At 35.8% G+C, this 12,772-nt stretch overlaps 1 protein-coding gene across 1 annotated transcript in view; it reads right to left on the reverse strand.

The window, feature by feature from the left end:
* The window catches only part of LOC128994055 (tubulin beta chain-like), a 37,420-nt gene that overhangs the window by 12,758 nt on the left and 11,890 nt on the right, over positions 1–12,772 (reverse strand). Inside the window, exon 2 of the mRNA XM_054418271.1 lies at positions 5,699–5,807. Within this exon, the coding sequence (XP_054274246.1) occupies positions 5,699–5,807 (109 nt within the window). The remainder of the gene's footprint in view (positions 1–5,698; positions 5,808–12,772) is intronic.

Raw genomic sequence — 12,772 nt, forward strand, 5'->3', positions numbered from 1 at the left:
ATTATCCTCTCACTTACCAAAGAGGATTTCAGAGAATTCTTATAAGGAGTTAACCTCCAGTTGGACAAAGAATAACAAAAATAATAACAAATATGTATTGATGAGAGTTCATGTTCAATAATGAGATCTAAGAACTTGATTTTCATACTTTCAGTAGTTTTATATGTATACGGATCATAGATGTTTTACAAACTGTTTGTAAGCTAATTTGGAAATCTTTTAAAATGATTGTCGATGCAAATTACCCAATAATATTATTAGAAATCATCTCAGTTTAGACCACAAAGATAAAACTGTCATTTGTGCACAGTTAAATATGCTATGTTGAGCAAGATTTGAGTTGTTTGAACAAAAACTCTACAGAGTGTGCTCATATCTACTAGAAAATTGTTTAACATCTGGTAGACATAAATGAAAAGTAGCATTACCAAAACAAATATTGAGACTCTGACTATAAAAATGTTCAAAGAAAATTTTAAAGAAAATCTTTAACGTAAAAAAAAAACTTTAATGAGATTTACTTACTGTATACTGTAATCCTTAGTATGTAGTCGGGGAAAATATTGAGATATGTTACAGTACTGAATCTGGTGTATTTAGTTTTAGATGTTTACTCACTTTTTACCAAATTTGAAATAGGCCTAATAGTAATTGAACTGAACATTTTATATGGAATTTATTGCTTTTGTAATTTGATACTATAACCACAGAGAAAAAAATGCTGTGACATTTCCTTTATAATAGAGAAACAAAGCTATAAGTGGCTTTTTTTATTAAGAATATAGTAAAACTAGCTAATTTGACTAAACTATATTTTTCCAAACTAAACTGATTCCATAGTATGCCTACATTGAAATTAAGAACAAGCTTACATATTGCTTTAATTTAAAAAAATTTACAATATAATTTTGTTTTTCTGTTTCATTACTTCACATCAATAAATGGAGTGCACGAGTCTCTGTCCATAACAAAAGGAAAATGTTAGTGCTGAAATTGTATAGAAGAAAACTACGAGAAGTAAGAGCAGGGAGGTGTTGGAAATACTGGAACAGTACAACAAATGGAGAAAATTGTGAGCAAAGGCTAGAAACTCAAAGAATGTGTCAAGGCAAATCAAATAACTAAATCTCTAAAAGTTTACGAAGAACCATGATACCGTGATTTTGCAATAAACTTTCAAATGTTTTATTGTTCAGTTACTTACAGTATCCTTTAGGTTTTAAGATTCATGATGATTGTTGTTACATAAGTTTTTACCTTAGTTTTATTTTTTTACTTTCTCCCCCTATACATTTAAATATGGAGAAAGTGTCGTTTTCGTTAAAATTTTCGAGTTTGATTTTTGAGTGGATATATCAATTTTGAGTCCCCCTGAACCCAAAAAAGTGGGTTTCGAACTTGTAAACCACTGTGTGTCTGCGTGTGTACAGAGCTACAGACCACACCTGTAGTCCGATTTTGATGAAATTTGGTATGTAGGTACAAATTCATGGTATTTCCAGGCGTTTTTTTCATTTCTTTTATTTAAAAATTATATATAAAATATTTACTCTCACCGTTTATGATAAAAGGTTGATGACAAGCTTATGGGAGAAAATATGTGTCAGAATGCTGATACCATTTATTTCTAATTGTACATACTGCACGTTATATAGGTAAATAATATAAAACCCATATACTTTGTTGTGTTTACGTAATTAAGAATGTCATTCGGATTCAAAGATTCAAAATGTATTGTGAAAAAATATCTGTTTTCATCAATTTTGTTTTAGGTGCATTAGGAATGATTCGGTTTTATGACTTTTAACTGACTACACTAATACCATTGACTATTGGATACCGAAGTTGTATTAATAGTCAAAGCTAATACCATAAACGCTCAAATGGAAACATATTTTTCTTCAATTCTCCCACTTGTTATATACATTAGGAAACTGGTGGCGAGGAGCAGCAGTCCGGGATCCTTATCCGAGCTACGTACGAGACTTGTTCTTCACACGTTTTTTCTCCACCTCCGTTTCGGTGGTCACGTCGGAGCGTCGTCAAGGCCGAAAGACAAAGCCGAAGGTTGGTGTCCGAGGCGGAACCGATGGACGTGCGACAACCTGCCACCGTGGAGCGATCAAGCCATCCACTGAGGGTATAGACCAAACACCAAACCGATACAGCTGTACTGTACAACCTCCGACACAAAGACAATGTCGACAACGCGAACTGCTAAGCACTACTGCACAAAATTCTTTTTTTTTTTTGTAGTTACCATTTTCTCAAAATGTAGGTATTATAGACATTAAAATAATAATGAAAGAATTTAAATTAGCAAGAGTGATGAGTGTGCTTTGCATTATTGTCGCTCGAAATAGAATAAGGGCCAAACTCGAACTGACAAAATAAACTTTTTTTGTGTTGTGGCTACTCTCAAAACGTATATGGCCAGTATACGATCATGACAATTGAAATGGTCAGGGTATCTGTATATCTGTTGCTCAGAATAGAATAGATGCTAGACACAAACTTAACAACAAAAATATTCTTATGAGTCAGAGCACAGAAAACGTACTACTCAGAGGTAGAATGGTGAGTCTGTGTAGCTATGTTACTGATCAAGATCAGCTTCATTAGTAAGGATAATTTATTTAAAGCCCAATGAGAAATAGCTGGGTCCAGTTTTGAACCACCAAAAAGATACTCAATCAGATCAACATATCCACTGACTAGATTTTTAATCAATATTATCTCTCGCTCTGGTAGTTTCACACAATTTCCAACTCAAAACTTGTTTGGCGAATCCTAATTGAATGCTACTTTAACTTACAAATGTGCATTCAGTAAACCAATCCACAACCAATCCTACCCCCTCAGGGGCCTAACCCATTACTGCACATTTCGTCCAAATGTTTGTAAAATTGAGCAATTATATTTGTCACTGCCATGGGCGTCCAGTTGAAAAACCGGTCTGAAAGAATGTCCTTCACTGCCAGTTACAAATGCTAATAATCCAATTTTCCCTTGTGCGGAATGTGTTTACTTTTCCCGCCCGAAATTGTCTACGAGGGCGGCAGCGGACGTAATGTGACATTTAAATGTTGCGTGTCGCGTCCATCTACACTACAGGGTTCCATAGTTGCAACTCTTCTTGTTCAACTGTTCCTGGAACAGGAACGGTTCCAGGAATGCAGGAGCTGGTATCAGATGAACCTGTGACCGCCAATAGCTAGAGAAGAGGCCATTAAAGTTACCCTACTTTGGAGTCTTGGGAGTGGCCTGGTGTAACCTAGCCTTCTTGTCTTATCTTCACGCATTCCTTCTTCGTTTAATGGCTTACCTGACCTGCCCGATTTTGACAAGTTCGATGCTTGGGTGGCAACTTTGACATATTTGTTTGTTGATGCAAAATCTAAATAGGTACTGAGTAAAAGAACAAACTGCGTTTTACAATCATCCTATCATAAAAAAAAAAACATTGTTGTTATTTCATACCATAGACAAATATTTGTCGATGTTCATACATAGAGTTATCATAAAAATTAGGTTCGTCTGAAAACTATGGTAAAACAGGAGATTGCTGTAAAAAGGTTGGTAAAAATGTCCCTTAGAGGAATAGAATACCGTCCATATAATAATTTCAGCCTAGGACGTACGAGAGATGTTTTAAAGGTTGGTTACTCTATGATAATTATATAGCTATAATTAATATGGCTGAGAGTAAATTTGTAGTAATTTGGCGATTTGTTATAAATCTGAATAATGTATAGTTATATTTTTTTAGAGGTAACCAATAATTTAAACCAAATTAGTAATAGAAAATTGTTTATTTATGTTTCACGGTCAGCTGAACAAATACAAATATTGGCAAACACAAGTCAAAATTTAGGTTAAATTACACCGTAATTTCAATCAATCATGAAGTCTGTGCATTTTAAAAACGCAAACGACGCGAAGGCGACGAACCCTAAGAAAGACAAACCTATACAACCTATCAATAAAAAACCTACGGTTGACTTTGAGGAATCGAAGATTGCAAATCAAGCTAAACGCGATGACTCAGAATGGGTCCCGAGTAGAGATTGGCACACGTATTTAAGTAGTCAGCAAACTGATGATCCAAAACAGTTTCTCTGGGAAGGCAGTCGAAAGGACGACTTGAACGCAAACGTAGAAGACCTTATGCTGACCAAGCCAACTGATAGGCTAGTCGATATAAAACTGCCTACAGTCAACTTTTGCTCCAAAGATAGAATAACTCCGCGTCAACAAAACGTCACCATATCGGATCTCGGAGACGGAGACAAGAGTAGAATAGCGCAGTTGGTGCAAGAGTTGGCAAGGTGCAAGCAAGAGAAACAGGAAGACGATGAGACAATACTCATGTTGAAAAACAAAGTGACTGAACTAAAAACATCAATGAGGAAACTACTATCGAATCGCAGCCCTGAGACTAAAATATCTAAAATAAAATCCCAACACGAAGTAGAACAGCAAGCGTTGAAAAATCAGTTGTCCGAATTGAATCGGCTGATTTACCAGACGCAAGTTCAAAAAGCGACCACAGAAGTTCAATTGAGAACCATCGCTACCCAAGCGGAGAAGATGACGAAGATAATACATGAGATGCACCGGGAAAATACTGATCTCCAAGTCGAGCTGAGGGTCACGAAAGAACGTTTAAGTGTAGCTCAAAACGCTGTTGAGAAAATTACCAAAGATTTGCAGAGTGTTCAGAACCAAATGAAACCCACCATGGAGGATAAGGCTTGTCAATCCGTAGAAGACCTTGGATCGGTCAGTGTTCAAACTGAACAACAAACTAATGGAAACAAATTTAAATTCGGAACAAACAACTCCGATGACATTCCGGAAGACCAACGCATTCTTTGTGAGTTGTTCTTTAATAAATCTATGCAAAATGAATTCGCACCGAAAGAAACCGTTATCATTCTTCCTTCTGATTCCATCCCTTTTTTTACTAAAGATTAGGCGAAACATTATTTTGTGTCGGAATTGTATTTATTTTATGTATTTTTATGTACACCACTATATATTATACACTGATAAATATTTTATTACTTATTTATATATGTGGGCTTTAGTTTTGTGTTTTATCTACAGTATAGCATAGGTACATTTTAGCGTTATTTGTAAAATTTCCAACAATACATTTTGAAACCAGTTCCTAGCCGTATTTATAGTTTACCAAGCTAAATGACGGTTTCCAATACATACAGAATGGTGTAGTAAACTATGCGATAAATACACAGTAGGTAAAATTGTGTAACTCATATGCAGCTAGGCTTAGAAAGGTTGTGAAAGCTAGACAAATAATGATTTCACTCTTCTAGCGAATTAAAATTGTTTTGATGAATAAATTATAGGCTCATTGATAAAGGGAATACAGTACTAAAAGAGTATACAGTAGTAAGATCGTAGCCTTATATCGTCGCTTAAATAACATTAGCGTGGCAATCGTTACTACAGACAAGGGAATACCTAAACTACCTACTGCATTTGAAATCATGCATAAACATTTTATTGAACATCCCTGAATTGTTGTGAGAAAATCTTTCTCCATTATCTTCATGCCTTTTTACAAGGCTATCTAACAACAAAACTTGTTTTCTTTTATACCAATTTGTAAATCTGTTACCCAAAGGTCATTCAACTTTCATTCACAATAGGTAGAGGAAGGAGGTTAACATACCAGAAGCTTCATTGTAGTAGACGTTGATGCGTTCGAGCTGTAGGTCGGAAGTTCCTTGGTACTTGCCCGTGGGGTCGATACCGTGCTCCTCTGAGATCACCTGCCAGAACTGCAACAAACAAGACAGCTGTTAGTGGAGGTCTCAAAGGGGGAGAAAATTGGATGGATAGAGGATATAAACAATATATGGCTTTCCATGATGGATCTGGAAGGTAAGTTTATTAGTTCTTTCCTAAGGACTTGAGCAATCAAATTCTACAAGACAGAGGAATATTATGGTTGTCTGGGACCCAGGAAGTCACATTATCTTTTTGGGATTTTAACCAAATTAGCAACGCTTTACTTTATCATACATCAAGCAAAACTGTTTATGATAATACAGTTGTGGATATTGAAACTATAGGTCGGCCGCTTAGAAAACGACCTCCTCCAGCATTGGTTTAGCATTAGCGCGCAGGTCGTTTTCTAAGCGGCCGAACTATAGTAAGGGATTGCTTGAAATACTGGTCATATTTACCTCGGCGGGTTACTGTTTATCTTAAAATACTCTCAATTGTTTTACTAGAAACGTAAATGTTTTAAGAAATCCACTTCCGAAATATTCTTTCTTGGCTGTAGTGTATTAATAGTTTGTAGGGTTCACTTTCTTTTTGTGTATTTCATTGTAAAACAACATAGCAAAAATTGTTTCATAGTTAAGAATTTATCTATCAAAAATCTGTAGCAAAATACAGGTCGTCTATCAACTATATATCCGTATGTACCTTGACATTTTAATCTATATCCTTGCTGTCAATCCCATTAGTTATCCAGTATCATTAATCCTATAAAAGTCCAGTCAACAGGCAATTACTCCAGTTGTAATGACAAATGCCAGAGCAGGCCGTGGACGTGGTCTGGGTAGGAATGACCCGCGGTAGTAATAGTGTGGTGACGGACTAACAAACTAGTTAATCTTGGAATTGTCGATCTTTTCAGTCAGGATATGTGTTTGAAAAACTGATTGTAGTTATATCTTTTACGACTGTTAACGTCCGTTATATCCATTAACATCATTAGGCAATAACTTTATACTTCCACTATGAATAGTTGTCAGTATTATCACGCACAAAAAGTAATTAGTCGGCTATAATCAAATTTACATATGGCTCCCCAGAAGCTATGCTCAGGACTATGTCCCCTTATAGATAAGTAGGAGACTAAAGAAGACATCTAGCAGCTGGAGATTGTTTGACTTGAGTGGTATCAATGTAAATAACTCGAGACAAACAGGACTGTCTGTTTGTCTGGGCCACTACAGACTACAGATAAACAGACATCACTTTCTCAGTTACTGTGTCTCGATCGATCACTTGTTATCACGACACTGGCCAGGCAAGATAACATTTATAAAGTGACTAATTTAAAATGGAATGTAGCTTACTGATCACATAATCCACAACCCTTAAAAGTGAAACGTCGTGCAAACTTTACTGTAGATATACATTGTCCAAGCAGTTTTCTAGTTTAAAGGCCTCTGATAGGCTGATAGGCTGATGGATAGGCTGATGGTAGAAGGCCGTGAATGCGAATGTTGGACCTAAATAAGTTTTTTTATGTGGTTAAGGTAAATTACGCTTATCAGCTAAACTAGTTTTACTCTTGATTTCCTATTGGGTTGTTCAACAACAAGGTTCTGTTCTGATGGTCAAAGATGCACTGTTTCCAAACAACTACCGTGTGTATTAACACGTTCAATCATTCCGCAGACCAAAACCAACTACTTTCACCGACCGTTGTAGAATTTTTCCAACATTCCACCAAGTAACAATTCATGTATACAACCAAGCCATCCTTCTTTCACAGACGATTTACGACCAGACACTTCGTGGTATGTCCAATATATTGGATCGTTATAAGATTGCAATAAAATGGTTGACAACATCCTCCAATTACAACCAGTCCAATCTCTAGAGAACGACAGAGCAATCTACGTCTGCGTTCACCACTTCCACTTCTACCGTACATCCCGTGGCGGCTGTTGCTGTGGTCATGGCTCATCGGGACAGATCGACGGGAAACCTCGAGATTGCAGTTAACTGATGAAGCGAAGAAGTCGTGGAGTTTTGTCTCTTGAACACCGACGGGAAAGTTCAACGTTTCGGAGAATGTTTGTTTCAGACAAACCATGGTCTTCTTGTATGGTTTGCCAACTTACGAGTTTGTACTTGAGTTCTGATTGAACGTGAATAGTAAATTAATTTTAAAATCTTCAATATTTCAGAGGAAAATTGACAATTCGACAAATGGGGTCAGTTATGATAACGAATGAATTGATATTGTTGAGTGTTTTGCTACCGGATTGGTTACCGACTTCAGTCAGAGTAAGGTAGGTTTGTTCCTGGCATATCCAGAAAAGTTTAAATAGTTTTTGGCTGCTTCTTTTTAAACATGTTTGTGGGACTTTCGATGAAAATTCCACGGGTGTAGAGGTTAACAAAAATTGTATATCTCCTTGGTTTAGCTTCGAATACCTTTTTTTGACCTTTTAAACTACATTCTCTGCGACTTGACTTTTTTTTACAATATCACATTTCAATAATTCCGTTTCTCATTAGATCCATAAAATTCTTCCTTACAGCGAAGTCAAGTACTGCATGGGATTACGTTTCGAAGTTAATGAAATCGAACCCACACAAAAAACATTACTAAGTAGTCACCAACCCATCTCTACCAAACAAATTCGTTTCACCAATTCAACCTGGGAATCCTCAAGCCAAAGCACTTCAATGATTCTTATCAGATGTTTCAAGAGGAGCCTCAGTTGAAGCAACAAGAGGCTCTTGAAGATGAAACTCGAGCTAGGATATTTATACTACTTTGAGTTGCACTCCAGCTGGAAGTATTTATACTTCTCCAGCTCCAGCGCCGCCACGTGGAATGTCGCGGTTATTCCAGGACGTTTCCGGGACGCAGTAACTCACGTCGCGACGTTGGAGGTCACGTTTGTCACAAAGACAAAAATAAGCGAGATGAGGACGAGACGTTCAGAGACTACAAAGCCTCTTTCTCCTCCTACGTCTATTTGTACTCTTTCCACTCTACTTCGTCTCGTGGAAACATACTAAGTATATTTAGATTGTTCAACAGTGCATTGCACTATTGAAATGCTTCGTGATTCAAGTGTTGTATTTTTAACCTGTAGAAAGTGCATTAACATTACAAGTTTGCTTATACAGTACTGGCAAAATATTGTTATTTAAACTATGTTTAAACTTAAAGGTTGCATTGTCGAACCGGTCCAATTCTGCATCTACCTTTAATCTAATATTTGATATGTATCTTTCTGTCTCTTTGTACCTAATTATTGTTTTTATACCAATTGGTGGAGTATTTTTTATCAACTGGTTTCACCATAGATTAAAGGAGTAGACCTCTAATCTATGGTGTCTACTATTTGATATGTATCTGTCTGTCTCATTCACCTAATTATTGTTTTTAAACCAATTCGTAGAATTATTTTTTATCAACTATCAAATAAGTTTAATCATACATATACACACTGGTTTATTTAATGTCGTTGGTGAAATAAAGTGAGATGACTTGTAGCTGTGACAATAAAACCTTGACGAAATAGATCAAACACCCGTTCAGTAATTGCATTATTCTCGTAAAATCAGTAACAATACAATCATGTAATTTATTTACGAAATTCTTCACTCGATAAAACTTAGTTACTGATTGTCTTTCCACTTGTTCCAACATTTTATGGCTGTACAGTAGTTGGAATTCATTTTACTGGTGGCATTCCCTTTATATGCTTGAAACACAGTCGTTACACTCAGAAAACTAGGTAGTTGATGCGTGTAATTAGTTCTTACACATAGATTGTTCAACAGTTTTGACTTCAAAAATGGTATGCAAATTTTCATAACGTTTCTTTAAATATGAAGACTTATCCATAAAAACAAAAAACTATACCGCACATCTACAACCAAACACCAGAACACGCCTACAACCACTATACGGAAAGAGATCGAGCACCTAAACGATATATCGAGTTCACGATTTTAACCTCTTTGGAATTCCTTTCACATGGTCTGATACGATCAAACTGTATATTCATATGAGATTGGGCTTTGCTCCAGATCATCGCAGGGAAAGCCTAACCTTTCTCTGGCACACATCACTTCCCTTGGGCCTTCACGAAAATGAAAGGATGCGAAAGTCCACGATTAGATTTGGAGGTTTGAAATGATTCTGTCTGAGATATATGTGACGGTAGCTTGATTTATCATGGAAATTGATGCAGAAGTTGTTAACATACTCTAGAGATCACATAAACTGCAATCTCTTAGTCTAAACGTTTAGTTTGTGAAGGATGATTTGATTTCAATAGAAGCTGCATCTGTTAAACTAAACTTCTTGACGTTATGTGAATGTATTACAGTAAAGAGAGCTTATTGTAAATACATATTTGGACTTTGTGAATTGATTATGCTTAACTTTAAGATTAAATTTAGCATTAATATTTCCATGTAGGCTAAGCAACCACATATTTGACAGTTTGGGTGCTAAATTTAATATTGAACACGATCATGGTTAAAATCACAAACGTTGACGTGTATTATAGATTTATGAATCAGAAGCAGTTATAGCAATTTATTACTTTCAAACAACCATTATATCTACAACTGTGTGAAAGCCAGCCATTCTCTCATAACTGTTTGATAATTAAGCTTTCGCTGAACTAATTAACACATTAACTGTACAATAATTATCATATTCATTATGAGACGACAAATTATTGCATTTTATTAAAACATTTAATAGAATGCCTGACCATTATGAGTTATCTCTTGCAAGAAACCACATTATCATGGTCTTGAATAATTTTGAATATAGTAAAAGGTAATTAGCTACTAGGAAGTAGACAGACAGACAGACAGACGGACAGACAGATAGAGGCAGGTCGGAATCATGGCCTATTTGACTAATTGCATGTAATTCCCTTCTAGTCAATTAACGTAATTGTTCCTGTCTGAGTTGTTATGAAAGCATTTGGTTTAAATGGTAGATGTAAGATTCAAAAAGCTTAAGTAATTACTATGAACCATTTGAAAATGCATAAGGCCAGTTTATAGAAAATAGGTTATAGAGCTCACCTAGCACTACGTTCTGTTCAATTGTTAAACCCTTTTCATGGACTTTTCTCCAGTTCATTCCAGTCTAACTAACATTACCTGCTTGCTGGTTCTTTGGACAAGCTATTAACCAGCTAAAGCGAAATGCACTAATGGCACATTAAATTTTAAATGCTACATATTAATGGCCACTTGATATTAGCAATTATTAGTTTTAAGAGGCCATAAATTAGCTTCAGCTCGTAATGCGATGGTTTTGTGTTGTTTTCTAATGGAGAAACCCGCCAATGTTATATTGTGACTATAAACAGGAATCATATTACATTTATTTTACGTAGTCGGTAAAATTTGTTTAATTATTCGATCGTACAACCTATCATAGTGTTGTACTCTTTTATCGCCGTGGATAAACACTATAAATAACCCTGGGGGAATCACGTTCAAATTGTCTTTAGCTTTTTAAGTTCAATCCATAATTGATTCTGCAACCACAGCACCATTCGACCTCATCTTCTAACATCCTTTCCCTCCACTTTTGGACATAGACGCGGACACAATTTTGGAGCCAAACAAAGTCAAACTCAGCTGGAGACTTAGATGAATATAACTTCCTCCCAGTCATTGGGCAGAGGCTTACTTTTTGGAAACAATCTAAGAGTTCACGAAAGTATATTTGGGATTTTAGCTGTCATGTTGGTTGATGGAGAAAGATGCTTAAAGTTAAGAAGTAATGTATTCACGTGTTCGAGTAACAATTTATTTGTAGCTCCAAGTTTCGTTTTTAGAATAATTTGTTTTAACTTATCTTCCAGAAAGTAATTTTAAAACCATTAAACTGAAGGTGTTACATTTTTTATTTTACATGAGTTGCAAAGTTAATTTATCTTAAACTACAGTATTTAACAACCGTTTTATTTTAATATTGGACTTAAAAACCACTAGTATGATCAAAGCTATATTGATTGAATTGATTTTTTTTTACTCACTCTGGTATTTTCCAAACACGTTCTAAAGTTTTCACTCTTTGATTTTCCTTTAGTTGAAGTTTCATTTATAGCCACCATGAACTCACTTTTTGCCAAATGTGAGTTACACATTGCTACAGAGTAGTAAATATACTTCTCTGTGACGCTACCAAAATGTCTGTTAGCATTGAACTATCATCAAGTAGGCTGGGAAAATAAAGCCAATGTCAGCAGCTAATGGTATAAGCGATGTGTACTGAGAACAGCTGATAACAAATCAAGTTAATTGAGGAGTGTGTCAAAAGGCGGGAAATGTCACATTAATTGTTTTTACACTTTTCTGCTAATCACAGTGACGGCGGAAACGGATGTCATTTAGATAAAACGAGTTTACGCCGAGATTTAACTTACTTCCGTCGTAGTCCAGGCGCTAAACGGGTTGAGTATGCACTGAAAGTCTGACAAAATTTGACTTTTGATTATTGTTGGGGACATCTAGTAGATGAAAAAAATCTATGATGTCGCATTTCTAGGGTGGTCACAACTCTGGGGGGAGGGGGGGAAGTTGCGCGGGTCATCGGTTTACGTTTCCGCGTCTAACTCACAAACGGTTAATGATAGAAAGGTGAATTAAGCGTCTATCTACGCCTAAATATATTGTCTTTTAAAAAGGTTATTACAACTTTTCTTCTATCTCCTATACTTTAGGCGCTAATCAACATTTATTGCAAAGAATAAAATTTAAAAATACTTTAAAATGAAATATCGGAAATATTGCACTTGTTTAGGGCATGTTACAAACTATTTATGGTTAGAAAAACTAACAAGAAGTACAACAACACCAAGTTTAAAGAAATCCGTGAAAAAACAACAGAGCTACGTTGATTTCAGTAAGAGTAAACGTGGAAAATTCGTAGTAGTATCGAGGCGCGCATGGACGGTACGTAGCCCACAGTCAATATAGGTTTGATGTTGTAAGTAACTAT

The sequence above is a fragment of the Macrosteles quadrilineatus genome, unplaced genomic scaffold, assembly GCF_028750875.1.
Source record: "Macrosteles quadrilineatus isolate MER2022 unplaced genomic scaffold, UCM_ALF_1.0 Scaffold_5__1_contigs__length_97177068, whole genome shotgun sequence".
Taxonomy (NCBI): Eukaryota; Metazoa; Arthropoda; class Insecta; order Hemiptera; family Cicadellidae; genus Macrosteles; species Macrosteles quadrilineatus.